This window comes from Salvelinus fontinalis, chromosome 1 (genome assembly GCF_029448725.1).
Source record: "Salvelinus fontinalis isolate EN_2023a chromosome 1, ASM2944872v1, whole genome shotgun sequence".
In the NCBI taxonomy this organism is placed as follows: domain Eukaryota; kingdom Metazoa; phylum Chordata; class Actinopteri; order Salmoniformes; family Salmonidae; genus Salvelinus; species Salvelinus fontinalis.
This window is the reverse complement of record NC_074665.1, coordinates 60,690,269-60,717,234: the sequence shown is the minus strand read 5'-3', so window position 1 is coordinate 60,717,234 and position 26,966 is coordinate 60,690,269. Positions and strand designations below refer to the sequence as shown.

Sequence of the window (26,966 nt, the reverse complement as noted above, 5' to 3'; positions counted from 1 at the left end):
TGTTCTCAAAGATTATATTACTAAAATATATATAGGTCCATTATCTTTTCTAAATACTTTACATCTGTTTTTAGTCCCAAAAAATAATTTCAACCCCCCCCAAAAATATACACTGTATAGTGCATTCGGAAAGTATTCAGACCACTTGACTTTTTCCACATTTTGTTACGTTACAGCCTTATTCTAAAATGGATTACATTCGTTTTTTCCCTCATCAATCTACACACAATACCCCATAATGAAAAAGAAAAAAATGATTTTTAGAAAACTTATTGTACATTTACATAAGCACTCAGACCCTTCAAGCTGTGATTGCAGCTTGAAGTCTTCTTGGGTATGACGCTACAAGCTTGGCACACCTGCATTTGGGAAATTTCTCCCACTCTTCTCTGCAGATCCTCTCAAGCTGTTTCAGGTTGGATGGGGTGTGTTGCTGCACAACTATTTTCAGGTTTCTCCAGAGATGCTCGATCTGGTTCAAGTCTGGGCTCTTGCTGGGCCACTCAAGGACATTCAGAGACTTGTCCCGAAGCCACTCCTGCGTTGTCTTGGCTGTGTGGTTAGGGTTGTTGTCCTGTTAGAAGGTGAAGCTTTACCCCAGTCTGAGGTCCTGAGGGCTCTGGAGCAGGTTTTCATCAAGGATCTCTCTGTACTTTGGTCCATTCATCTTTCCCTTGACCCTGACTAGTCTCCCAGTCCCTGCCGCTGAAAAACATCCCCACAGCATGATGCTGCCACCACCATGCTTCACTGTAGGGATGGTGCCAGGTTTCCTTCAGACGAGACGCTTGGCATTCGGGCCAAAGAGTTCAATATTGGTTTCATCAGACCAGAGAATCTTGTTTATCATGGTCTGAGAGTCGTTAGGTGCCTTTTGGCAAACTCCAAGCAGGCTGTCATGTGCCTTTTTACTGAGGAGTGGCTTCCGTCTGGCCACTCTATCATAAAGGCCTGATTGGTAAAGTGGTGCAAAGATGGGTTACCCATCTCCACAGAGGAGCTCTGGAGCTCTGTCAGTGATCCTCGGGTTCTTAGTCCAAGGCTCTTCTCCCCCGACTGCTCAGTTTGGCCGGGCGGCCAGCTCTAGGAAGAGTCTTGGTGGTTCAAACTTCTTCCATTTAAGAATGATGGAGGCCACTGTGTTCTTGGACTTCCAATGTTGCATACATGTTTTGGTACCTCGACACAATCCTGTCTCGGAGCTCTACGGACAATTCCTTCGACCTCATGGCTTGGTTTTTCTCTGACATGCAATGTCAACTGTTGGACCTTATATAGATAGACAGGTGTGGGCCTTTCTAAATCATGTCCAATGATTTGAATTGAAATTGACTCCAATCAAGTTGTAGAAACATCTCAAGGATGGTCAATGGAAACAAGATGCACCTGAGCTCAATGTCCAGTCTCATAGCAAAGGGTCTGAATTCTTATGTAAATAATGTATTTCTGTTTTTATTTTATTTTTTATAAATTAGCAAATATTTCTAAAAAACAGTTTTTGCTTTGTCGTAATGGTGTATTGTGTGTAGATCGATGAGTAAAACATTGATTTAATCAATTTTAGAATAAGGCTTTAACGTAAGAAAATGTGGAAGAAGAGAAGGGGTCTGAATACTTTCCAAATGCACTGTATTTACACCGTTTGGACTTATGCGACCCCAAACAATGCTTAAGAGGCCTGACAAAGGATTTAAATGGCAGGAAAAAATCCTGCCAACCACTCTTGAGAGCTGACTAAATCAGTGTAGGCTAGCTAGCTAACCATCTGAGAGACCGGTCAGCAACATCACAAGGACCAGTGCTGGGCAAGAAACTGGGGGTTGAAGATCACTGGGTTTATCAGACACGACACGGTACATAGGAATGAGAATCAATGCACCACGACGCGCTCAAGCCCAGGTTGGATAAAAGGGAGCAAAAAGGTACTCAACTGAGGAACGAAACGCTACTCTGGTGTATTAGACACAACAGGGTGAATGTTTGTTTACAATCCCATTTGTATTCTTGGGTCAGATGTTGTCCACACGTGTAGTGGCCGCTCAGTGAAAAGTTCAAGTGATGTTAGAGATGTAAACTCACTGTAGTAGCAGCCGTCTGACTGTCTCTCTCTCTCTGTGGAGGTTCTGAGCTCTGCTGTCGACCACCTACCAATCAACATTGAGTACACTGTGTTTTCTCTACTCCTCTGTTTTTAATTCAGCCACAGGCAGATAAAGTCATGACATCCAGGTTGCATCCCAAATGACACCCTATTTCCTATATGGTGCACTACTATGGGCCCTGGTCAAACATAGTACGCTATATAGGGAATAAGGTGCCATTTGGAACATAGACTGAAATCATGTCCATGACCATTGTCTTGATTTGCAGCTCAAATAAAGTAGTGGGAATGAAATGGCTGAGTCCATTAGTACTGCTATATCTCTCCGAGCTTAATTAGTGGGTAATTATGACTTCCTGTAGAGGGCTGGAGAGAGAGGGGGAGAGGGAGAGGAGGGAGAGTGGAGGAGGTAGAGGGGGAGAGAGAGATTGTCTTGCTGGAGTCCATTTTGTGTCCATTGTATTTTATTATAATCAATAATTGAAATATCAAACGATGCTGTAGAAATTGTTGGAGCTCTCATCTTAATAATCTATTGATAGGCTTTCCTCTAAGGCTGGTTTAATGAGGCAATGGAGAGAGGGATAAAGGGTGAGAGAGAGATGGAGGTAGAGAGAGAGAGAGGGGAAGAGAGATTGAGATACAGAAAGAGTGAGAGAAGTGGAGAGGGGGAGAGATTTTGTCCCTCAGACATCTCTAGAGTCAGTGTGATGTCTTCACTGTAGAGCCAGGCTGATCAGACACCATTTCATGCCTCGTTAGTCTAAACCCAGAGAGGATAGACAACCAATCCCACTCAATACTGTCACACACAATGGCTGTGTTTACACAGATTTTTCTTCCATAGGCCTATCCTATCTTTTTTACTGACTGTCCACACGGAGTTTTACATTTGACCTATTACAGATTTGCTCACTCAAAAGATGTAGCATCTGAAATAGCATACAGATGCTATGTTCATTTCTTGTCACTGTTCCTTTAAATGTTGAGGGGGTTGTCTTGGTAACGGTAGGTTATGTGCAAAAACAAATGTGCTTCATAGCAAAAAAATCAGATCTGAGAATCCAGACAGAAGTCACATGTGGAGGATCGGGTTTGTATCAGGATTTAAATCCACATATAGAGGTGGTATAAATCGTAAGTAAAAAGATCAGATTCCATGTGTTTTTTTTGCTGTTTACACATTAGGGAAAAGATCAGATAGGTATCAGATATGCAAGTAATTGGCAAAATAATTGGGCTGACTGTGTAAACACAGCCATATGAATGTAGTATAAATCGCAAGTCAAAAGATCATGGAATAATTGTTATTTAGTAGACTCAATAGACACAACTATTGTAGAGAACGCAACACTGTCACAAAAGCAGGAAGGCACTGCCAGGTCACAAATAACATTGTTTACATATAGGCTACAGTTATACACATAAATAATATCACCCCAATACATCCCTCCATGCAACAAATACAATACCTATGGCTTTTTCATCAGTGTTTTCGTGATCATGTGTAGGGCTTTTAAAGCTGGAGGATTCATCCAGTCCTCTAGGTTCCTGATAGCAATTTGCTTATCTTTGTTTACTCAGCAACTGGTTTGACCCAGGGAGGACAGGTGAGCCGACGTTCACTCTCTGACTAATCAATGACCTTGAATCAATTTCCTCAAATCAGTGACGGTGAAACAATTATGTACTCTAAGGAGGTAGGGAAACTAGCTGACTCTGCAGCCCCCAGGTCTATAGTTCAATACCCCTGCTATAGGGACTGTAGGGTATCGATAAGGAGGCAGGTCATGGTGTATGTGAAGGCTGCTTAGAAACACACAACCATGGTTGAGTGCCGTGTCTTTGTGTGTCTGTGTGTGTGTATTTCTATGTGTGGTTCTGTGAATGTGCGCTTATACACGCACGTGAGTGAGCACACACTGTGTGTGTTCATAAACTAAAGATATCTGAGTAATAGCTCCGTTTATCTATTTCCAGGAAAAAGCAATATGCAGTAGCTGATGACATTAGTAGCAGAGAGTTTGTAAACAGAGGATGAGAGATGATGATGAGGCAGTGGACTGAGCTGAGCTCCCCATTCTCCAGCTCCAATATGCAGGGATTAGCCTGATGATAATCTGTATTAGGATGGATATCCACATACAGGGCCTAATTTGGAGAGTTTATAGCAGCACACTCTTATGGTATAACAAGGATAGAGATGGAGAGCGATGATGGGAAGAGGAGTGAGAGATGATGTGAGGAAAATACAGAGGGAGAAGGGTATAGAGTGTGAGACTGGGGATGTAAAAGAGACTGTTGAGAGAGACCATGATAAAGAGAGAGTAGATGTGGAGACAGAGAGACAAAGGGAGATGGTTGTTTAAAGAGAGGGAGCGTGGGAGGAAGAGGAAGGGGGGCACAGGGGGTACTGAGAGGGAGAGAGTGAAAGAGAGAGAGAGTTCTCAGTAATATAGCAGATTGAGCTGCAAATCACATTCAGTCCAAAAACTAGACCCCCATCAGACCGCAGTGCACATAGCCTGTTGCTATGGAGACGTCATCGTTGTGGTGCAGGCACTACTTTAATCCATGGAAGCCTGTTAAATTATCACTGGGCTAAGGCAACCACCTTATGCTATTGTACAACACACAACACAACTCCAAGCCTGCCAGCGCCAGTATTGTGGCTGCTGCTATACCAACAAGATTTATTTACAAATGTTTTCTATAAACATTACGAGGATTGTCTTTTCTATTTGCATGTATTTTCTTATTTCCTAAGCTAAGGTTAAATCCTCGGGAGGGAGGGAGAGAGAGAGAGGGAGAGAGGGAGAGACGGAGAGAGGGAGCGAGAGAGAGGGAGAGGAATGACCAGTTGATGACAGACTGAAAGGGTGATGATCTTGGTCATTTTGTAAATATATATTATTTTCTGGAACTACTACATTTACCCAACTCATTGTTATTAAATTATTAGAGAAACTCATTGTTTTTGCACCCACCATGCGTCATTTCCGCAATGGTCATGTGAGGTGAAATGTGGATATTTTGGGATGTGAACACTCAGTTGGTTTGCTTGATCTGACGAAGAGCCGTTTCAGATGAAAACGTTATCAATAAAGCGGTGAATTGGGAGCTTCAACAGCGTGTGGGCCTTCTTGTTCTTTACAGGCTGGATCTTCACCAAGACTCGTCTGTGGCTCTGACGTGTGCACATGCATGCAAGTGTGAGGCAAAACAGGCCCGTGGCGGACGAATAGGGAGTGTATTGTTTTGGATTTGCTTTTCCAATCTGATCTGTGGGTTTGCTCTGATAATCTACAATCTGCTGCAGAACTCTGTTTTACTGATTTAGTCTTCTTCATCCTACAATGCCATAACATGAGATGATACCGGTCACCACAGGCATAGATATAAGATGACTATGTGTACATGTGAATACAGTATGTCTCTATGCATCACAACATCTGCTCTAACTGTGCCATAAGAGCTGATTTAGAAGAGAAGAGAGAACAGCAATTCTGTTATGACAATGATCGAGATGTGAGAATGAATATAAATGTCAAGGGATTTAAGTCTTGCTAATTGATAAAGCACTAAGTGGTATTGTGTTGTAAGGACCCAGTTGCCTGCAGTAGCCTAAGGTATTGATGGATAGTGTGGCTGTATAGAGGTGGGGGAGGGAGAGAATATGTCATCCGGTTCAGGATTTGGTGGGCTTGGTAGTTGCATACAGTGGTAACATATAAGTGTGTGCGTCATCCGGTTCAGCCTCGGTGGGCCTGTTAGGAAGACGTGTGTGTGTGTGTGTGTGTGTGTGTGGTGCCGACACACAGCCACTGGCGTACCGGACACTCCCACAAGGGGGTTTGACCTTTACTGGTACACAATAGCAAGTACACATTCTTGGTCCCCGGCCCCAGTATGCCCACATGTGTTCAGAGAAAACAGTGCTCTGCTCACTGAGAAAACAGTGCTCTGCTCACTGAGAAAACAGTGCTCTGCTGTCTCTGATCAATATGATGCACACTTGGGTGAGTTTGGTTACATACACTGCATTTGAGACGCCTATTGCAGTCTCTTGTGCCCACTTGACAAGCAACCAAAACAAATTCCCCTTTCCTTTAGGAAACCAATCTTCTCCCTGTGGCTCCTTTTCCTAAATTGTGGACACAGCTCCAATTTGTGACGGCCGTTACACAACAGATCTGTGATGTGTTTTGGGTTTTGGGGGGGGGGGTTGCTGTGGTGATGACATGCTGGTAGCAAATCTGCTCCCTGTGTATTTGTGAATAGACGTGTGAATGAGCCTCGACGTTTGGCCTTTGAGTCTTGCTTCTGGATTGTATAGGATCTATTCTCACCTGTTTTTCCATGAACAGGATGAGATCAAGTAGTCCAGCACGCCTGCTCCTGTAACTCACAAGCAACTGACCTCCACCTCTCCCTGACTTTGTAGGGTAATTACAGGATTATGTTCTTTAAGCTGGAGGCCAGATCCATCTCATCCATATCTACCATTGCATTACAACAACCTCTGAGAATTTCGCTACACCGGCCATAACATCTGCTAAATATGTGTACGTGACCAATACAATTTGATTTGATTTGAGGTATAATGCATAGGCCTGTAATGCCTTGTGGTCTTCGGATTTGATGTTAGACCAGCTAAAAGCATTCTCCATGCATTGGCAATCTTGTATTCATCACTGTAGTTCTCCTTTAATAAGCCCTTGTCTTTCTGATAGCCTTATCTGGAGCCATATGTTGGCAGCTCCTAACCAGCTCTCGAGGCTGCGCTCTGGTTTACTGTTCGAGGAAGTGTTGTTTGTGTTGACTAGTTTGGCCTATATACCATGTTCTAATGACTGAACGAAGGACCTGTACTGTAAAATGTCACCATCAAAAGAGTAATTTCTCTGGGTGGCAGAAAGGAATGATGTTGCTCTTTGACTAGCATAGCAGTAACCTCATTCTGTCTTTGGAGAATGGTGATGAGAGGGTTTTCAATGTTTTCCTGTGAAATGTCCTGTGAATTGGAAAGTCTTGGCTGTTCTCCCCATGGCCCTCTATGTGAGTTGGTCAGCACAGAGGGGCCTTGTCCTGTATAGGCCTGCAGACTTGGGGTTGAGTCTTGTGCAGCAGTGTGCTCTCCATGAGCTGCTGCCTGAATCACACTGTGTCCTGACTGTTCTGATTGAGCTGAAACACTGTGAGCCTGGGCTGATTGAAGGTCAATGTGCTCAATGAATTGGGGTCCTTCTTTGGTACGCATACTTTATTTTAAATTTTTTTTTTTAATTTCACCTTTATTTAACCAGGTAGGCTAGTTGAGAACAAGTTCTCATTTGCAACTGCGACCTGGCCAAGATAAAGCATAGCAGTGTGAACAGACAACAACACAGAGTTACACATGGAGTAAACAATAAACAAGTCAATAACATGGTAGAAAAAAAAGAGAATCTATATACAATGTGTGCAAAAGGCATGAGGTAGGCAATAAATTGAGTAATTACAATTTAGCAGATTAACACTGGAGTGATAAATCATCAGATGATCATGTGCAAGAAGAGATACTGGTGTGCAAAAGAGCAGAAAAGTAAATAAATAAAAGCAGTATGGGGGGTGAGGTAGGTAAATTGGGTGGGTAGTTTACAGATGGACTATGTACAGCTGCAGCGATCGGTTAGCTGCTCGGATAGCAGATTTTTAAAGTTGTTGAGGGAGATAAAAGTCTCCAACTTCAGAGATTTTTGCAATTCGTTCCAGTCGCAGGCAGCAGAGAACTGGAAGGAAAGGCGTCCAAATGAGGTTTTGGCTTTAGGGATGATCAGTGAGATACACCTGCTGGAGCGCGTGCTACGGGTGGGTGTAGCCATCGTGACCAGTGAACTGAGATAAGGCGGCACTTTACCTAGCATAGCCTTGTAGATGACCTGGAGCCAGTGGGTCTGACGACGAACATGTAGCGAGGGCCAGCCGACTAGGGCATACAGGTCGCAGTGGTTGGTCGTATAAGGTGCTTTAGTAACAAAACGGATGGCACTGTGATAAACTGCATCCAGTTTGCTGAGTAGAGTATTGGAAGCTATTTTGTAGATGACATCGCCGAAGTCGAGGATCGGTAGGATAGTCAGTTTTACTAGGGTAAGTTTGGCGGCGTGAGTGAAGGAGGCTTTGTTGCGGAATAGAAAGCCGACTCTAGATTTGATTTTGGATTGGAGATGTTTGATATGAGTCTGGAAGGAGAGTTTGCAGTCTAGCCAGACACCTAGGTACTTATAGATGTCCACATATTCTAGGTCGGAACCGTCCAGGGTGGTGATGCTAGTCGGGCGTGCGGGTGCAGGCAGCGAACGGTTGAAAAGCATGCATTTGGTTTTACTAGCGTTTAAGAGCAGTTGGAGGCCACGGAAGGAGTGTTGTATGGCATTGAAGCTCGTTTGGAGGTTAGATAGCACAGTGTCCAAGGAAGGGCCGGAAGTATACAGAATGGTGTCGTCTGCATAGAGGTGGATCAGGGAATCGCCCGCAGCAAGAGCAACATCATTGATGTATACAGAGAAAAGAGTCGGCCTGAGAATTGAACCCTGTGGTACCCCCATAGAGACTGCCAGAGGACCGGACAACATGCCCTCCGATTTGACACACTGAACTCTGTCTGCAAAGTAGTTGGTGAACCAGGCAAGGCAGTCATTAGAAAAACCGAGGCTACTGAGTCTGCCGATAAGAATATGGTGATTGACAGAGTCGAAAGCCTTGGCCAGGTCGATGAAGACGGCTGCACAGTAATGTCTTTTATCGATGGCGGTTATGACATCGTTTAGTACCTTGAGCGTGGCTGAGGTGCACCCGTGACCGGCTCGGAAACCGGATTGCACAGCGGAGAAGGTACGGTGGGATTCGAGATGGTCAGTGATCTGTTTGTTGACTTGGCTTTCGAAGACCTTAGATAGGCAGGGCAGGATAGATATAGGTCTGTAACAGTTTGGGTCCAGGGTGTCTCCCCCTTTGAAGAGGGGGATGACCGCGGCAGCTTTCCAATCCTTGGGGATCTCAGATGATACGAAGGAGAGGTTGAACAGGCTGGTAATAGGGGGTGGGACAATGGCGGCGGACAGTTTCAGAAATAGGGGGTCCAGATTGTCAAGCCCAGCTGATTTGTATGGGTCCAGGTTTTCCAGCTCTTTCAGAACATCTGCTATCTGGATATGGGTAAAGGAGAAGCTGGGGAGGCTTGGGCAAGTAGCAGCGGGGGGGGCGGGGCTGTTGGCCAAGGTTGGAGTCGCCAGGAGGAAGGCATGGCCAGCCATTGAGAAATGTTTGTTGAAGTTTTCGATTATCACGGACTTATCAGTGGTGACCGTGTTACCTAGCCTCAGTGAAGTGGGCAGCTGGGAGGAGGTGCTCTTGTTTTCCATGTACTTTACAGTATCCCAGAACTTTTTGGAGTTAGAGCTACAGGATGCAAATCTCTGCTTGAAAAAGCTGGCCTTTGCTTTCCTGACTGACTGCGTGTATTGGTTCCTGACTTCCCTGAACAGTTGCATATCGCGGGGGCTCTTCGATGCTATTGCAGTTCGCCACAGGATGTTTTTGTGCTGGTCGAGGGCAGTCAGGTCTGGAGTGAACCAAGGGCTATATCTGTTCTTGGTTCTGCATTTTTTGAACGGAGCATGCTTGTCTAATATGGTGAGGAAGTAACTTTTGAAGAATGACAAGGCATCCTCAACTGACAGGATGAGGTCAATATCCTTCCAGGTGCATGCCTGGCAGAAGTGTCCCTCTGCCCTGTCTGAAATTCAAGGTCATAGATCTTGTATCTCTCTGCCTTTTCCTCAAAGTAGTCATTCATGCCATCTATTATTGAGTTGGCCTTTCTCTCCCTACAGATGTCTAGACCATGAGCTTTGCTGAGGCAGCTGCTATTTCAGTTTGCAGCTCAAGAGTCTCCCTTCTTTTCCTTAGTTCCATCTTTTGTTGGTTTAATTCCTCCTCCCTATCCTCTAGAAGGTGCTTGAACTTGAGAGCAGCAGCCTTTATTATTAATGCTGCTCTGTCGGCCTCTGGTCGGATGCAGGCTGAGGATGTGGAGGATTCACCTGAGCGTGAACTCCTGTTAGACCTGCGGCTGGAGGTTTGGCTGGAGGTTTGGGACACACTGTCAGTAGGTTTAACATCTTTCTATTCAGTGCATTCATCAGGTTTCTCTGGTGCTGGGGCTGCACCTGCAATCCATTTCAAATCAAATCAAATTGTATTGGTCACATACACATATTTAGCAGATTTTATTGCGGGTGTAGCGAAATGCTTATATGTTGGACACAGAACTAGAAATGCGTGAATATGCTGCCATTTGGGTTCCAATTCAGCATATCAGTTTTTCTTTCATCCTCAGGTATCATGTGATGATAGGAATGAATCAAATCTTTGAATCCATTCAACATTTCATTGAACTGAAGCATGTTTTGTTTTTTTACAACTCAGTCATCAGATCAGTAACAATGTTCATTTTTCTAGTCAGCATTGCCAGTTTACCCCTTCTGGATTTGCACATTTGGGAAACGTTCTCCTTCAAGGCCTTTTCTGATAAAGGCTCCTCCATTATCGCCATATCGCCCCCATACACAACTCTATCTGCAGTGGTAGAATTCTCTTCGGCCATATTCCATCGATAGGCTATCACAGTAATATCTATATCAAGAGATGCATATGTGTATTCCCTGTCATGTGAAATCCATAGATTAGGGCCTTATGAATTGATTTCCTCATATGAACTGTAACTCGTTAAAATCTTTGAAATTGTTGCATGTTATGCTTATATTTTTGTATTTCCCCTAATGTTATTAGTCTACCTCCTCTTTCTCTCTCTAGTGTTGCTTCATTCCTTCCTCACTCTCAACAGTTAAATGAAATACGTTTCGATGTCCTTATTTTCATCATTCTAATGACATCCTTTAATAATATTGGACTAGAATTAGATGCAGAAGGCTTTCACTTCTCTTCAAGAATAATGGTTATGGGTCTGAATAAATAACTGCGATAGCCTTCCGCCATCACGCGTTCGCTCTTCTTTCAAACTACCCGTGAGTTCTATTGGCTGCTGTATTAAACATTCAGCAAAAAAGAGCTTGCGTCCCTCTTCGAATAGTCTGTTGGTAGAAGAAATACTAAAAAAAATAAAGTCCAGCAAGCTATTCTAGTCTAGCTTTTCCTGCATTGGACTTGCTATGTTGTGTTCATCAATGATTGTCTAGTATAGCATCCATGATTCGTATCATTGATTGGACAGTCTATTTTGTTTATCTGTTTTTTTCATCTGAAATGACTAGGTGATTTGGTGGTCCTATTTACGTTTTTTTTTTTATGCTACTCATTGAGATAAACGTCAGCTTCAACTGAGAACAAGTGTTTAGTTTTAGTTATTTTTTTAAACATAGCATTTGGCGAAGGTGGATGGCTGACAGTATTTCTACAATATCTCTACCAGTTCTTTCCTCACGTGGGTGAACCAACAATCCCATGGGACAGATGGAAGTTGTCGTTTGAGACGTACATGCTACCAACCGGACTGGATGTGGTTAGCCCTGAGAGGAAAAGGGCCATTCTTCTCCGCTGTCTCGGCGCCGAGGGCCTGCACATCCTTTAAACGCTCAGGGAAGCAAACACATATGATGCAGCTGTTGAACTTTTGGATGGACATTTAGCAAAGAAACTCTTCTTCTGAAGAGGCTGAATTTTCGGTAGTGCGCACAGCGTGTGGGTGAGTCGGTGACCTTAAAGGGCTAGCGCAGTCATGTCCATTTGTTTATCTTAAAGATGAAATGATCAGGGACCAGTTAATTGAAAGATCCTCCAGCTCACCAGTGTGGGAGAGGCTTCTCCTTGAAGATGATGATCGGACTTTAGTAAAAGCTGTAGCCATAGCTTCCCAAGTGGAATCAGCAGCTCCCTGTGCAACTAAGATCTCTGAGGCACAGACACATGCTTCCATGTTCAGGCTGTGCAGCAGTCTCAGTGCTCAGACTGTAGATGTCACTCAGACATACGAGTGCCTCAGTGCAGTTAATGAGAACCCAGGAGCGTCAACGGTGTGCCAACTGTGGTTCCAATAGACACAAGTCACGTGCCCCTGACTGCCCCGCTCGTGGACAGACATGTAGACGATGCCAGAAACCAAACCATTTTGAAAAGTGGTGTAGGTCAGCTCCAGTCCCCCGTGCACCAACGCTCACGCCCCATGGACACACCACCTGCTGTCAATCACACTGTTGGCTCAAACCCAGCTGGGTTTTCCACCTGTGCTGTATACCTGGGTGACTCCTGCATTCCTCTCGTGCTAGACACAGGAGCAAAGGTGTCGCTCTTCAACATGGCTACCTACGAGCAGTTCTTGTCCCACCTGCCACTCCAGCCACCCAGCCTTAGCCTGTACGGATATGGGTGCTCTGTGATTGATGTTATCGGCTTTATATACTCACCTGTGCAGTATGGCAACAAGGCCTTCACAGTTTCCCTTCCACATCACACGGCAGGGCACTAATATCTTACGTTTAGACCTGTTCACCAGCCTGGGGTTCTCTCTGTTGGCAAGAGCAATGGCCCACCCTCTTCAATGGCGTAGGTGCCCTGACAGCGTTCACACATAAGCCCTTCCTCGTCCCTACTGTGACTCCAGTCATTCAACCTCTACGCCGTATTCCACTGGCTGTATATGTGAGGAGGTCACTAAGGATCTACAGAAGCAGCTGGAGGGTAGATTCATCGAGCCAATGGATGCCTCCCCATGGTTGCCCAACTTGGTCATTGCTAAAAAATAAGTCTGGAGAGCTGCGGGTCTGCTTTGATCTGGCCAACAAGGCCATCATTCCTGATCGGTACCCACTGCTGACTATGGAGGAACTGACCACTCACTTCTACGGGTCGACGATCTTCACAAAGCTGGACCTTCGCAAGGGCTACCTCCAAGTTCACCTACACCCAGAGTAGGAACCTGACAGCCTTCGTCACTCATAATGGGGTGTTCCCCGACACCCAGAGAGTAGGAACCTGACAGCCTTCGTCACTCATAATGGGGTGTTCCCCGACACCCAGAGAGTAGGAACCTGACAGCCTTCGTCACTCATAATGGGGTGTTCCCCGACACCCAGAGAGTAGGAACCTGACAGCCTTCGTCACTCATAATGGGGTGTTCCCCGACACCCAGAGAGTAGGAACCTGACAGCCTTCGTCACTAATAATGGGGTGTTCCCCGACACCCAGAGAGTAGGAACCTGACAGCCTTCGTCACTCATAATGGGGTGTTCCCCGACACCCAGAGAGTAGGAACCTGACAGCCTTCGTCACTCATAATGGGGTGTTCCCCGACACCCAGAGAGTAGGAACCTGACAGCCTTCGTCACTCATAATGGGGTGTTCCCCGACACCCAGAGAGTAGGAACCTGACAGCCTTCGTCACTCATAATGGGGTGTTCCCCGACACCCAGAGAGTAGGAACCTGACAGCCTTCGTCACTCATAATGGGGTGTTCCCCGACACCCAGAGAGTAGGAACCTGACAGCCTTCGTCACTCATATCGGGGTGTTCCGCTACACAAGAATGCCCTTTGGTCTCAGTTTGGCCCCCAGCTGTTTCCAGAAGATAATGACCACCATCCTTGTCGGGGTCTCTGGAGTGGCTGTCTACTTGGACAACATCGTCGTCCATGGTAGACGTCTGCAAGCAGCCTTCACAGCACTCAGTCAACACAACCTCACACTCAACACTGAGAAGTGCCTGTTCTGAGTGCCAGAGATCGACTTTGTCGGGTTCTGCGTGTCAGCCTGAGGTCTCTCACCGCTGCAGTCAAACGTGGAAGCCATCCATCGTGTCCCAGAACATACATCTGCTACACAACTTGCCTAATTTCTGGGAATGACGGGTTACTATGCGCTTCCAGCCCCAGTACTTGGGAATCACTTCCGCTCTGCGTCAGCTGTTGAAGAAGGAGGTGTACTGGGCCTGGACACCCGACTGTGCACAAGCTGTCCACTCTCTCAAAGAACTGCTGACCACCTTCTGTACCGGCCCACTTTAACCTCACCAGCCCACCTCTGGTCACCTGTGACGCGTCAGCTGCAGCAGTGAGAGTGGTTCTTTCTCAGCTTCAGGACGGTGTTGAGAAACCAGTGGCTTGTGCATCTCGCCCCACCGAACAAATGTACTCCGTTCAAATCAAATCAAATCAAAGTTTATTTGTCACGTGCGCCGAATACAAGATGTAAACCTTACAGTGAAATGCTTACTTACAGGCTCTAACGAACAGTGTAATGTCTAAGTAAAAAAAAAGTATTAGGTGAACAATAGATAAGTAAAGAAATAAAAACAACAGTAAAAAAGACAGTGAAAAATAACAGTAGCGAGGCTATAACAGTAGCGAGGCTATGTACAGGCACCGGTTAGTCGGGCTGACTGAGGTAGTATGTACATATATGACAAACAGAGAGTAGAGGGGGTGGTGGGTTGCGGAGCACAATGCAGATAGTCCGGGTAGCCAATGTGCGGGGGCTGGTCGGGCTAATTGAGGTAGTATGCACATGAATGTACAATTAAAGTGACTATGCATATATGATAAACAGAGAGTAGCAGCAGCGTAAAAAAGAGGGTTTGGGGGGGCACACAATGCAAATAGTCCGGGTAGCCATTTGATTACCTGTTCAGGAGTCTTATGATTTGGGGATAAAAACTGTTGAGAAGCCTTTTTGTTTGACTTGGCACTCCGGCACCGCTTGCCATGCAGTAGTAGATAGAACAGTCTATGACTGGGGTGGCTGGGGTCTTTGACAATTTTTAGGGCCTTCCTCTGACACCGCCTGGTCTAGAGGTCCTGAATGGCAGGCAGCTTAGCCCCAGTGATATACTGGGCCGTACGCACTACCCTCTGAAGTGCCTTGCAGTCGGAGTCCGGGCAGTTGCCGTACAAGGCAGTACCAGGCAGCTGTAGAACCTTTTGAGCATCTGAGGATCTATGCCAAATCTTTTTAGTTTCCTGAGGGGGAATAGGCTTTGTCGTGCCCTCTTCACGACTGTCTTGGTGTGTTTGGACCATTCTAGTTTGTTGTTGATGTGGACACCAAGGAACTTGAAGCTCTCAACCTGCTCCACTACAGCCCCATTGATGAGAATGGGGGCGTGCTCGGTTTCCTGTAGTCCACAATCATCTCCTTAGTCTTGGTTACGTTGAGGGATGGGTTGTTATTCTGGCACCACATGGCCAGGTCTCTAACTAACTCCCTATAGGCTGTGTCGTCGTTGTCGGTGATCAGGCCTACCACTGTTGTGTCGTCTGCAAACTTAATGATGAGTCGTGCCTGTCCACGCAGTCGTGGGTGAACAGGGAGTACAGGAGGGGACTGAGCACGTACCCCTGAGGGGCTCCAGTGGTGAGGATCAACGTGGCAGATTGCTACTTACCCTCACCACCTGGGGGAGGCCCGTCAGGTTGTCCAGGATCCAGTTGCAGAGGGAGGTGTTTAGTCCCAGGATCGCTGTTGAACGCTGAGCTGTAGTCAACGCTGAGCTGTAGTCAATGAATAGCATTCTCACATAGGTGTTCCTTTTGTCCAGGTGGGAAAGGAAAGTGTGGAGTGCAATAGAGATTGCATCATCTGTGGATCTGTTTGGGCGGTATGCAAATTGGAGTGGGTCTAGGGTTTCTGGGATAATGGTGTTGATGTGAGCCATTACCAGCCTTTCAAAGCACTTCATGGCTACAGACGTGAGTGCTACGAGTCTGTAGTCATTTAGGCAGGTTGCCTTTGTGTTCTTGGGCACAGGGACTATGATGGTCTGCTTCAAACATGTTGGTATTACAGACTCAATCAGGGACATGTTGAAAATGTCAGTGAAGACACCTGCCAGTTGATCAGCACATGCCCAGAGCACACATCCTAGTAATCCGTCTGGCCCCGCAGCCTTGTGTATGTTGACCTGTTTAAAGGTCTTACTCATGTCGGCTACGGAGAGCGTGATCACACAGTCGTCCGGAACAGCTGATGCTCTCATGCATGCCTCAGTGTTGCTTGCCTCGAAGCGAGCATAGAAGTGATTTAGCTCGTCTGGTAGGCTCGTGTCACTGGGCAGCTCGTGACTGTGCTTCCCTTTGTAGTCTGTAATAGATTGCAAGCCCTGCCATATCCAATGAGCGTCGGAGCCGATGTAGTATGATTCAATCTTAGCCCTGTATTGACGCTTTGCCTGTTTGATGGTTCGTCGCAGGGCATAGCGGGATTTCTTGTAAGCTTCCAGGTTAGAGTCCTGCACCTTGAAAGCGGCAGCTCTACCCTTTAGCTCATTGTGAAGGTTGCCTGTAATCCTTGGCTTCTGGTTGGGGTATGTACATACAGTCACTGTGGGGATGACGTCCTTGATGCACTTATTGACAAAGCCAGTGACTGATGTGGTGTACTCCTCAGTGCCATCGGAAGAATCCAGGAACTTGTTCCAGTCTGTGATAGCAAAACAGTCCTGTGGTTTAGCATCTGCTTCATCCGACCACTCTTTTATAGATCGAGTCACTGGTGCTTCGTGCTTTAATTTTTGCTTGTAAGCAGGAATCAGGAGGATAGAATTGTGGTTGGATTTACCAAATGGAGGGCGAGGGAGAGCTTTGTACGCGTCGCTGTGTGTGGAGTACAGGTGATCTAGAATTGTTTCCCTCTGGTTGCACATTTAACATGTTGATAGAAATTAGAAATAGAAATCCACTCCGTTGGAGAGAGGGAGGCAATAGCATGTGTCTGGGCCTGCAAGCAGTGGCAAATTTACCTCTATGGACGTTCTTTCACCCTTAAGCACCGGCCACCAGGCCCTCACAACCTTGATGTCTACCTCAGGGTCGGGTCACAAGACCCACCGCATGTACCGCTGGTCAGACCGCCTCCAGCAGTATAACTTTAATCTGCAGTTTACGCCGGGCAGGGACAATGTGGTGGCCGACCTCCTTTCGTGCTCAGTTCCCTCAGACTCTGCCCAGGTTAACTCTGAGGAGGACCTAATCCAGCTCCTACACTCACCTCTACAAGATACAGTGTCGCTCAAGGAGCTGACCCAAGAATCAGCCAACGACCCCACCTTCACGACCTTACAGGAATACGTAGCCAATGGCTGTCCTGCACAGCTCCCGTCGGAACTCCAACCATATGCCAAGTTCGAACATGAGCTGTCATGCTGGAATGACATATGTCTGGGTCGTGGAAACTGCACTCTCATACCAAGCAGCCTCAGAGGACGAGTGTTGGCCATGGCTCATGAGGGCCACCTTGGCATTGTGAAGCTAAAGTAGCGCTGCCGTGGACCTGGTGTGGTGGCCTGGCATCAATCATGATATTGAAGGGCTAGTACGTGACTGTGCTCCGTGCCTTGTCAGTGGAAAGACAGGCCCACCTCTGCCACCACCACTGCAGACACTGGCCTGGCCCTCCCGTCCATGGGAACATATCCAACTGGACATCTGTGGTGATCTCTACAATGTGCCACATCACCAATGCTTTCTGGTGGTTGCGTATGACCTACATTCAAAATGGCCAGAGGTCACACCCATGGGTTCTGTCACATCAGGGGCCCGTTATACACTTCCTGGATATGCTCTTTTCTATCTGGGGACTGCCTGCAACTCTGAACACGGACACTGACCCCTCAGCTGGTAAAGGCCGAGTTCAGCACTTACATCCAAAGCAAGGGGATCAAGCACATTAGAACATCCTACTACCTACCCCAGGAAGAGGTTCAATCAAACCCTGAAAAATGGACTGAGGGATCACCTAGCTCAGGGTTGCTCCTTCACTGAGTCCTTGTCGCAAACTCTGCTGCACTATAGAGCTGCTCTGCACCTTCTTGTCAACACAGTGTCAAGTTCGACGTCAGCTGGGCCCAGCAACATTTCAACTGACTGATGGCTCTTGCTGGCATGCCAGCCGACTGAGGAAGGTGCCACCTCCTGCATGTCCCCACTCTGCCATTGATGCCACCTTGAGTGGTTCACTACCGGTGGCAGACGTTCCCTTGGCCCTAACTGATGTACAAGTGCCAGCCCCACAGGCACCTGTTGCTGTCGCTGCAGCACCTGTTCTTACACCTCTAAGGGTGCGCTCTAGACCTGTTCACCTTCACTTTATCACCTCCTTTCATTTCTAGTTTAAAAGTGGTGGGGATCACTGATTGTCTAGTATAGCATCCATGATTCGTATCATCAATTGGACAGTCTATTTTGTTTATATGTTTTTTATCGGATATGACTAAGTGATTTGGTGGTACTATTTCTGTTGTTTTTTAAGATGCTACTCATTGAGATAAATATCAGCTTCAACTGAGAACAAGTGTTTGTTTGTTAAAAAAAACATAACAGGACTCGCTAAGGAGCGTTTTTTAAGGAGAGAGGCCAGCGTGTGTATTGTGCAAGAGACATAGGCTGTACATTAGAAGCTTATTATGCATTCTATTACTGTAGAATAGGCTATGCTGCAGCAAATGTAGGCCTACCTGTCACAAGGAAAAAGGTTACCATGATGAGATAGCTCTACATGCATTGTGAACTGCGCTCCATAGGGAGATGTGCTGTCTGTCCGCACCCTGAGCGTTGATCATTGATCATGCAGAGAGAAGGCCATGGAGAAGCCAGATGTAGACATTGCATATCATTTAACAGTTCCCGTTCATGTCATGCTGTTCATATAAATAATTTATTATAATCTAGCGGTTTCTCTCAGTTATTTATCCCGGGAAAGGGGAGTGGTTTTGGGTGGTAAATCTCGGCAACCAGGTTCAAGCTATTCAACCCTAGTCTGGTCAAAAGACTGTGTGCTGCCATTCCAGTCCCTCCCAGTAGGCATTGGAGCATTTGTATTTTTTATTTCACCTTTATTTAACCAGGTAGGACAGTTGAGAACAAGTTCTCATTTACAACTGCGACCTGGCCAAGATAAAGCAAAGCATTGCGACACAAACAACACGGAGTTACACATGGAATAAACAAACGTACAGTCAATAACACAATATAAAAGTCTATATACAGTGTGTGCAAATGAAGTAAGATTAGGTAGGTAAGGCAATAAATAGGCCATAGTGGCGAAATAATTACAATTTTGCAATTAAACACTGGAGTGATAGATGTGCAGGCCTTGGAGCATGTATTCATTTGAACAGTTTTCTCCATTGGCCTGTAGAGGGGGTACATACGCTTGACAGGGGATTAGTGGCAAACACACATACAACTGAAATTCATCATGAATTGGAATAATTGGAGCAATTTAACCTATTTGGCTCCTACACCGTTCACAGCACAAACAAATGGTGCACTCATAAGTTTAATGCAACAGCAGTAATGGAGTTTATAGAAATGGAAATGTTTATACTTGGCAGGCATGAATGGAGAATGGTGGTTCAACGTGATTAGAGAGCTTGTATCATCACACAAGCCGTTGTTTATAGGGATTATATCTGTCTCATAATTGGCCTGGACTATTGTTTGCATTCAACACCAGGTCGTTTTTATTGCTCTGTTTGTCACTATCAGAGTAGCCACTCATTTATGTTAGTTGTGTGGTATTAAAAATGATTATGCTAATGTCATCTATCATCCATCATGTAAAAAATAAATAAAATCCAGACCCCGCAAAATTTTTTACAATGTGGAAATCCTAGAAACTTGTCTGCTCAACTGTATTCCACTACGCAAATGCAATTATAGATGCATGCAATGCTTTGTTATGGGCATTTTTTACACCCCTCTGGCAGCACCATCCAACTCTAAATGTCTTCCCTCAGCCATGCCAGTGGACTTTCCTCTTTTGTTCTCTTTTGCTCCTCTGTTGTTCCTCAAGCAGGGGGGGGGGGGGGGGGGTGCAGATCACGGATTCCCATCAGACCAACTCCTTGAATGCCCTACTCCTTGAAGTTTGAAGTTGTGTTTAAAAAATACAATTTTGCTCAAAACACATTTTTTTACCCTTTAGTGTGTGTACTTTACTGTATTTATACTTGGGATATATGTTGCTACCCCTCACAGCACCACAGGTAGAATAAATACCATTCTTGACCATCTACAAAATCCATGTAGGCCCTTTGAAGAAAAAACATAATTGCGCCTAGGTCTTCCTCTACATAACATACTGTCTCTGTACATTTTTTTATTTTTTTTATTTTTAACTAGGCAAGTCAGTTAAGAACAAATTCTTATTTTCAATGACGGCCTAGGAACAGTGGGTTAACTGCCTGTTCAGGGGCAGAACGACAGATTTGTACCTTGTCAGCTCGGGGATTTGAACTTGCAACCTTCCAGTTACTAGTCCAACGCTCTAACCACTAGGCTACGCTGCTGCCCCCATGCAATGCTCACCTACAGAGAAAGTGTTAAATGCATGGTTTTAGCATTGAACCACATGCTAATTGACACGTCAGAACACAAGAGCAACACCACCTGGAACAGACCCATTGACAGAGCACAGTCCCTTGAAGGTCCTCCCCCTAGACCTAAGAGCAGAGGGGGCCTATAATTGACAGCGTCTGGACCTGGAAGGCCTGTTGATTGGCTTTATCTACTGGGTAGTGACGTTGATGTCCATGTCACTGTAATGGCTATATGAGGAACCTTCAGACATGTAAATATTGCCATTATTTGCCAAATGAATGAGTAGTTATGTTGAACTGCACTGTTAGACTACCACCATCCGACATACAAATGCTTACATTGTTTTTCAACTAGTCAGTTAATGGAAGGAAAGTAACTTAGAAAATAGAGATGGGGAAGGGAGGGGTGGAATACAGAAAGAAAGAAAATGGAGAAAGTGGTCATAGCAGAAGGTTTACGTCAAGTTTGGAAAGAGGCAAGCAAAGAGCGAACGAGGACTGGATAGTCACAGGAAGAGCGAGCTGGTGAGAAACATACATACTGTAGGAAGAAATATTGCTCTTCTCGTTTCCTCAGAAAAGGGCACGGAAAATGAGATGGATAAAGGGGAGGGAGAAGGCGAGAAACACCAAGAGATTTCTATCGTCTGATCTCCTTGTCTGTCCATAGATGTTGACACCACCAAGGACCCCTGTCAGAAGGTGAAGTGTAGCCGACACAAGGTGTGTATCGCCCAGGGATACCAAAGGGCTGTGTGTGTCAACCGCAAGAAGCTTGAGCACAGGTGAGTGTGTCTAGCCCGCAAGAAAGATGGTTGATGAATTTGACTTGCCATGCACTCAAAGAGATAAATGTGTGAGCGCACACACACATACTAACGCAAGCACGCACACACTCACATGCACACACGCACACACACTGTGGCCTTCAAGGACTAGATACAGTGGGCTGTCACAGAATGAGAGTCTATTTCTATGGTTAGCGCCCTAAAAGTGCTTTTCCCTCATTAAAGCCTGAGGTTGAAGGATTCTGCTGCTGTGCTGTAGACGGATGATTAAACACCTCTAGGCGTACTGTACTGCACAGTTACTGTACGTTCTCAGGTTTAACTCTAGCTCTATAAATACCCTGTGGTTGTTATGATACGAGGAAGGATCCTCAGGACATGTCTGTGGATGTGTTACCGGGTAGAAAACAGCACAAGCTTTCACTAAATATAATATGAATATATAGTATTATTATGAGGTGGAATTCATTCAAAACAAACTGATGTATACAACTCAGTTTACTGTAATGTTTCACAGGGGAATTACTTAATTGTAGCCACCAAGCCATGGTAAGCATTATAGAACCTCTGTTCCCTCTGTGTACTGGGTGAAGCATCCTGCTCAACTACTGTGTGTGTGTGTGTGTGTGTGTGTGTGTGTGTGTGTGTGTGTGTGTGTGTGTGTGTGTGTGTGTGTGTGTGTGTGTGTGTGTGTGTTCTGTAGACTGAAGCAGCCTTCCCTGAGGTCTCCTGAGGGAGGATGCCGGCCCTGCCCCATCTCCTCCTCTGTTGCTGTGTGTGGCTCTGACGGACACAACTACGCGTCACAGGTATAGCAACACACATAGTGACGGGGGAATTTAGTTAAATCCCAGATACAGATTAAATATTCATAAAGGTAACTGTCGACTGACTGTACACCTTAATTCGAATCTCTCTCTGAAACGAGCCTTTAGATGAATAGAGCATAGTCTTTTCATTTCCTGTTTCCTCTTCAACATATCATTTCTCAACAAGGTCAGAGACAGTCCCAGAAGACAAAGCATAAATCACTAAAAACACATGCGAGAGATGCCTCACCACAACAACCCTCTGGTTTTCCTGTTCCTCTGAGGCTATTTATCACGACCCTTTGTCATTGTGTTATCTTTAGGCATGTTCACCTCTAACAGTATCTATACCATTATATACATGTTCTAGATTCAGGAGAGACAACACAACAGCCATGTTTTAATTCACTGATAATTACCACAGAACACAGAGAAACATAGCCTGGTAAGAGATGTGTGTGTTGCAGTGTAAACTGGAGCAGCAGGGGTGCCTCACAGGGAAGGAGCTGACTATGAAGTGTTCAGGTCTTTGTCCCTGTCCAACCACAGAGACAGAGGTCAAGCATGGTAAGTACGCACATGCAAACACAAAAATGTGCACACACGCCCAAATGCACACACATGCTCACACACACAAAACTGCAATGCTATACAATTTATCGTTCTCTCTCTCTGTCTCTCTCTCTGTCTCTCTCTCTGTCTCTCTCTCTGTCTCTGTCTCTCTCGCTGTCTCTGTCTCTGTCTCTCAGAGAGTTGTACAGGGCAGGACCTCTCTGATCTGGGGGAGAGGCTGAGGGACTGGTTCCAGCTGCTGCAGGGCAATGCCAAGCTGAACAACAACAGCAAGACTGGAGGCAGCAACCCAGCAGGGGCTAACACTGGATCAGGTAAGAGATAGATCCGATGCAGAGCCTGGGGTCTAGAGGTAACGTATACTCCTCTCCCCGCCAGAGATGGTGGTTCAAATTCCGCTCCAACCCTTTCATCTCCTTATCCCACCTGTCTGTCTCACCCTATGTCATTGCATAAATGTCTCAATAAAGTAAACAAATACAGTAGATAAGAAGAAAGAAAAAAGAGACAGTTAAGTTATTATACGGCTAGCACTGCATCAGGTCAGATTAAAATAGGACCAGCAACATACTGTATCAGATGCAACAGTGAAGACATTCTCCTTTCTTTTGCACTCTAGTGACATTTTGACTCACTGTAATCCTGATGTCTACCACTAGTATAAATATTTGATCTGTATATGTAGATTATAACTCATTCCCCCTTCCCCTTTTCACTGTGTGTGTGTGTGCGCACGTGCGTGCGTGTGTGTGTCTGTGTCTGTGTGTGTGTCTCTCTAATATGTGTCTCATATCTCTGTCTGTAGTCATGGACAGGAATGTGGTGGCCAGCTGTAAGGACTCTATAGGTTGGATGTTCTCAAAGCTGGACACCAACAGTGATCTGTATCTGGACCAGGCCGAGCTGGCAGCCATTAACCTGGACAAGTATGAGGTCTGCATCCGACCTTTCTTTAACTCCTGCGACTCCTACAGGGACGGGAAGGTTTCTACAGCCGAGTGGTGCCTCTGCTTCTGGAGACAGAGTGAGTATACTGTGGGGAGAGGAGTGTGTGTCTGTGAGGGAGTGACAGAGTGTGTGTCACTGTGGGGAGAGGAGTGTGTGTCTGTGAGGGAGTGACAGAGTGTGTGTCACTGTGGGGAGAGGAGTGTGTGTCTGTGAGGGAGTGACAGAGTGTGTGTCACTGTGGGGAGAGGACTGTGTGTCTGTGAGGGAGTGACAGAGTGTGTGTCACTGTGGGGAGAGGAGTGTGTGTCTGTGAGGGAGTGACAGAGTGTGTGTCACTGTGGGGAGAGGAGTGTGTGTCTGTGAGGGAGTGACAGAGTGTGTGTCACTGTGGGGAGAGGAGTGTGTGTCTGTGAGGGAGTGACAGAGTGTGTGTCACTGTGGGGAGAGGAGTGCGTGTCTGTGAGGGAGTGACAGAGTGTGTGTCACTGTGGGGAGAGGAGTGTGTGTCTGTGAGGGAGTGACAGAGTGTGTGTCACTGTGGGGAGAGGAGTGTGTGTCTGTGAGGGAGTGACAGAGTGTGTGTCACTGTGGGGAGAGGAGTGTGTGTCTGTGAGGGAGTGACAGAGTGTGTGCCACTGTGGGGAGAGGAGTGTGTGTCTGTAAGGGAGTGACAGAGTGAGTATACTATGGGGAGAGGAGTGCGTGTCAGTGAGGGAGTGACAGAGTGTGTGTCACTGTGTGTGTGTGTGTGTATGTGTGTGTGTGTGTGTGTGTGTGTGTGTGTGTGTGTGTGTGTGTGTGTGTGTGTGTGTGTGTGTGTGTGTGTGTGTGTGTGTGTGTGTGTGTGAGAGAGAGTGAGTATACTGTGGGGAGAGGGGTGTGTGTCTGTAAGGGAGTGACAGAGTGTGTGTCACTGCGGGTGGGTGGGTGGGTGGATGGATGGGTGGGTAGGTGGGTGGGTGGATGGGTGTGTGTGTGTGTGTGTGAAAGAGAGTGATTATATTGTGGGGAGAGGGGTGTGTGTCTGTGAGGGAGTGACAGAGTGTGTGTCACTGTGGGTGGGTGTGTGTGAGAGAGAGTGAGACGCTAAGGTCTGCACCGTTGCCTGGTAACTCTGTTTCCAGAGAGAGTGAATATGGGGGATATTGTGTGTGTAGATGGGGGGTGGAGTGTGTGTGTGTCCGTGTGCAGTTATGTGTGTTTTTCATGTAATCTGGCATTCAGAGTTCCCTACTGTGACCATGGCTACACAACGTACAGGTAGAAAACTCTGTGTCCCCTCTCGCCCCTCTCTCGCCCCTCACCCTTTTTGCCCCTCTCACAGTCCGTCACAGTTTGTCTCCCCCATTGTTGTTTTGGGGGAATGGCCACCATTGTGGAATAACAACATGACTGTAGCTTGTTGACAGGCTGGTCCTCCCAGAGCTCTCACAGACTGTATGTGTGTCAGCCAAGCAGCCGAGCAGAAACCAGACGAGACCTGTGTTTACCACTGGACCTGGCTGGAGCCACTGGCTGTGTTCCAAATGGCACTTCATTCCCTGTGTAGAGCACTACTTTTTTCCAGAGCCCATTAATATGTAGGGGATAGGGTGTCATTTTGGGCACGGGTTCTGTGCAGTCCAAATCCACTGCATAGCCTACAGAGGGGGGAACCTGAGAAACACAGTAGTTCAAAGTAGCATTTAAATCATGCATAATAATGGGAGATTTGTGTGAATGTTTGACTTCTGAATTATTTTCTACAGATTTCCTACGCCTTGATTTCAAAGTTTACCGTTGACTTACCAATAAAAGCTCAACCCAATGTGTCCACACGCACAAGTGTGCTTTAGTGTTTGTGTGTATTGGAGTGATGTACTGAAGCGTTGATGTGTTTCCCTCTCAGAGCCCCCCTGCCTGGCGGAGCTGGAGAGGATCCAAGTACAGGAGGGAGGCAAGAACAAACTGGGTATGCATTATGTTCCTGCATGATTCACATTTCCCAGATGAACATGTGTGCTTTGTGCTTGAGTGAACATTTGTGTACGAGTGTGTGCCATGTGTGCCACACGTTAGAGTGCGTATGCGCACAATGTGTGTGTGTGTGTGTGTGTGTGTGTGTGTGTGTGTGTGTGTGTGTGTGTATCACTGATAGAGGAGTTTCATTAAACAGATGCCAAGCAGAAGGCAGGGATAATCCCCTGATCAGCCCAGTGGATTATAGCTCCATACAGACAAACGGCTAGGGTCTGCAGGAACCAGGAACCAGGGTGTGTGTGTGTGCAGTGGTGGAAAAAGTACTCAATTGTCATACTTGAGTAAAAGTAAAGCTACCTTAATAGAAAATGACTCAAGTAAAAGTGAAAGTCACCCAGTAAAATACTACTTGAGTAAAAGTCTAAAAGTATTAAGTATCAAAAGTAAATGTAATTGCTAAAATATACTTAAGTATCAAAATTACAAGTGAAAATATGTTTCTTATTCCTTATATTAAGCCAACTAGACAGAAAAATGGTCTTGTTTTTATTTATTTATGGATAGCTAGGGGTACACTCCAACACTCAGACAACATTGACAAATAAAGCATTTGTGTTTAGTGAGCCAGATTAGAGGCCGTAGGGATGACCAGGGATTTTCTCTTGATAAGTGTGTGAATTTGACTATTTTCCTGTGCTGCTAGGCATTGAAAATGTAACGAGTACTTTTGTGAGTCAGGGAAAATGTATGGAGTAAAAAGTACATCATTTTCTTTAGGAATGTAGTGAAGTAAAAGTTTAAGTTGTCAAAAATATAAATAGTAAAGTAAAGTACAGATACTCAAGAAAGGTACTTTAATTAGTACTTCAAAGTATTTTTTACTTAAGTACTTTACACCACTGTGTGTGTGATGCTAACCACATGGCAGTTTGTGTCTGTGACACAATGCGGACTGTGCATGTGTGTGTGATGCAATACACTGAGTGTACAAAACATTAGGAACATGACATAGACTGACCAGGTGAATCCAGGTGAAGGCTATGATCCCTTATTGATGTCACCTGTTAGATCCACTTCAATCAGTGTAGATGAAGGGGTGGAGACGGGGTTAAATAAGGATTTTTAAGCCTTGAGACAGTTGAGACATAGATTGTGTATGTGTGCCATTCAGAGGGTGAATGGCAATAGAAAGATTTAAGTGCCTTTGAACGTGGTATGGTAGTAGGTGACAGGCGCACCGGTTTGAGTGTGTCAAGAACTGCAACACTGATGTTTTTCACGCTCAACAGTTTCCAGTCTGTATCAAGAATGGTCCACCACCCAAAGGACATCCAGCCAACTTGACATAACTATGGGGAGCATTGGAGTCAACGTGGGCCAGCCTATCTGTGGAATGCTTTCGGCACCATGTAGTCCATG

At 45.8% G+C, this 26,966-nt stretch overlaps 1 protein-coding gene across 1 annotated transcript in view; it reads left to right on the top strand.

The window, feature by feature from the left end:
• LOC129859071 (testican-2-like) overlaps positions 1–26,966 on the top strand; it is a 63,619-nt gene that overhangs the window by 29,823 nt on the left and 6,830 nt on the right. The window contains exons 3-8 of the mRNA XM_055928430.1: positions 21,141–21,255; positions 21,962–22,067; positions 22,535–22,634; positions 22,817–22,954; positions 23,446–23,664; positions 25,477–25,539. Of these exons, the coding sequence (XP_055784405.1) occupies positions 21,141–21,255; positions 21,962–22,067; positions 22,535–22,634; positions 22,817–22,954; positions 23,446–23,664; positions 25,477–25,539 (741 nt within the window). The remainder of the gene's footprint in view (positions 1–21,140; positions 21,256–21,961; positions 22,068–22,534; positions 22,635–22,816; positions 22,955–23,445; positions 23,665–25,476; positions 25,540–26,966) is intronic.